General features: G+C 44.0%; 1 protein-coding gene across 1 annotated transcript; it reads right to left on the bottom strand.

The window, feature by feature from the left end:
* Positions 1–108: 108 nt before the first annotated feature.
* Positions 109–654, bottom strand: GNI_223930 (hypothetical protein; the record flags this gene model as incomplete). Its single annotated transcript, XM_011135621.1, has 1 exon — positions 109–654. One exon carries the CDS (start codon positions 652–654, stop codon positions 109–111), a length of 546 nt encoding a protein of 181 aa, XP_011133923.1.
* Between the last annotated feature and the right edge of the window lie 14 nt (positions 655–668).

The following is a 668-nucleotide window of genomic DNA, read 5'->3' as shown; positions in this document are numbered from 1 at the left end:
TACTCATGCGTTCTCATACAACAACATACTTACAATTCATAGCCTCATTACAAGTCTATCTCAAGTGATACACATACATCATTGTCAAATGATGAAAGCTTGAATAAGCTAACATGTCACCTCCGGCGGGTACAACTTAGGCAACATCGATAGTATAACATTAACGTCTTTCCTTCGACGTTTTCTTGTCTTTGGCTTACCTTCAACTTCAATGGAATCGGTTTGCATGGCAGTTTCTACGCGTACGTCATCGACAGGCTTCTTCAGCTGTTCAGTAGTTTCTTCAATAGCATCAGGCGGTATAATCAGGTCATCCATCTCGTTTCCAGGATATAACCAATCATGAGTGTTGCGACTAACTGCAACCCCAAGCGCCCTATCTCCACCAATGAAACGTCCTTTATCATCACGCAGCCCCAACTGTTCCGCAGCCTCTAAGCGATCACGCCTTTGTTGTTCAACGGCGGTGCCAGTAGTTTGATATTCTCTGTCTCGAGCGACTTCAGTTTTATACCACTCGTTGAAACGTGGATCTGGCATAGGGTAGAAACTCCGGATTTGAGTACGATTGACTTGCCTTTTCAAACCTTTGTGCCACACCGATTCAAGTAAGTATGTACCTTGACTTTCGTGTAGGATTTTGGTTATGCGCATGGGTTCAGACCATG

The sequence above is a fragment of the Gregarina niphandrodes genome, assembly GCF_000223845.1.
Source record: "Gregarina niphandrodes unplaced genomic scaffold scaffold00200, whole genome shotgun sequence".
Lineage (NCBI taxonomy): Eukaryota > Apicomplexa > Conoidasida > Eugregarinorida > Gregarinidae > Gregarina > Gregarina niphandrodes.
The sequence above is the reverse complement of the archived record's forward strand: the minus strand, read 5'-3'. Positions and strand labels throughout refer to the sequence as shown.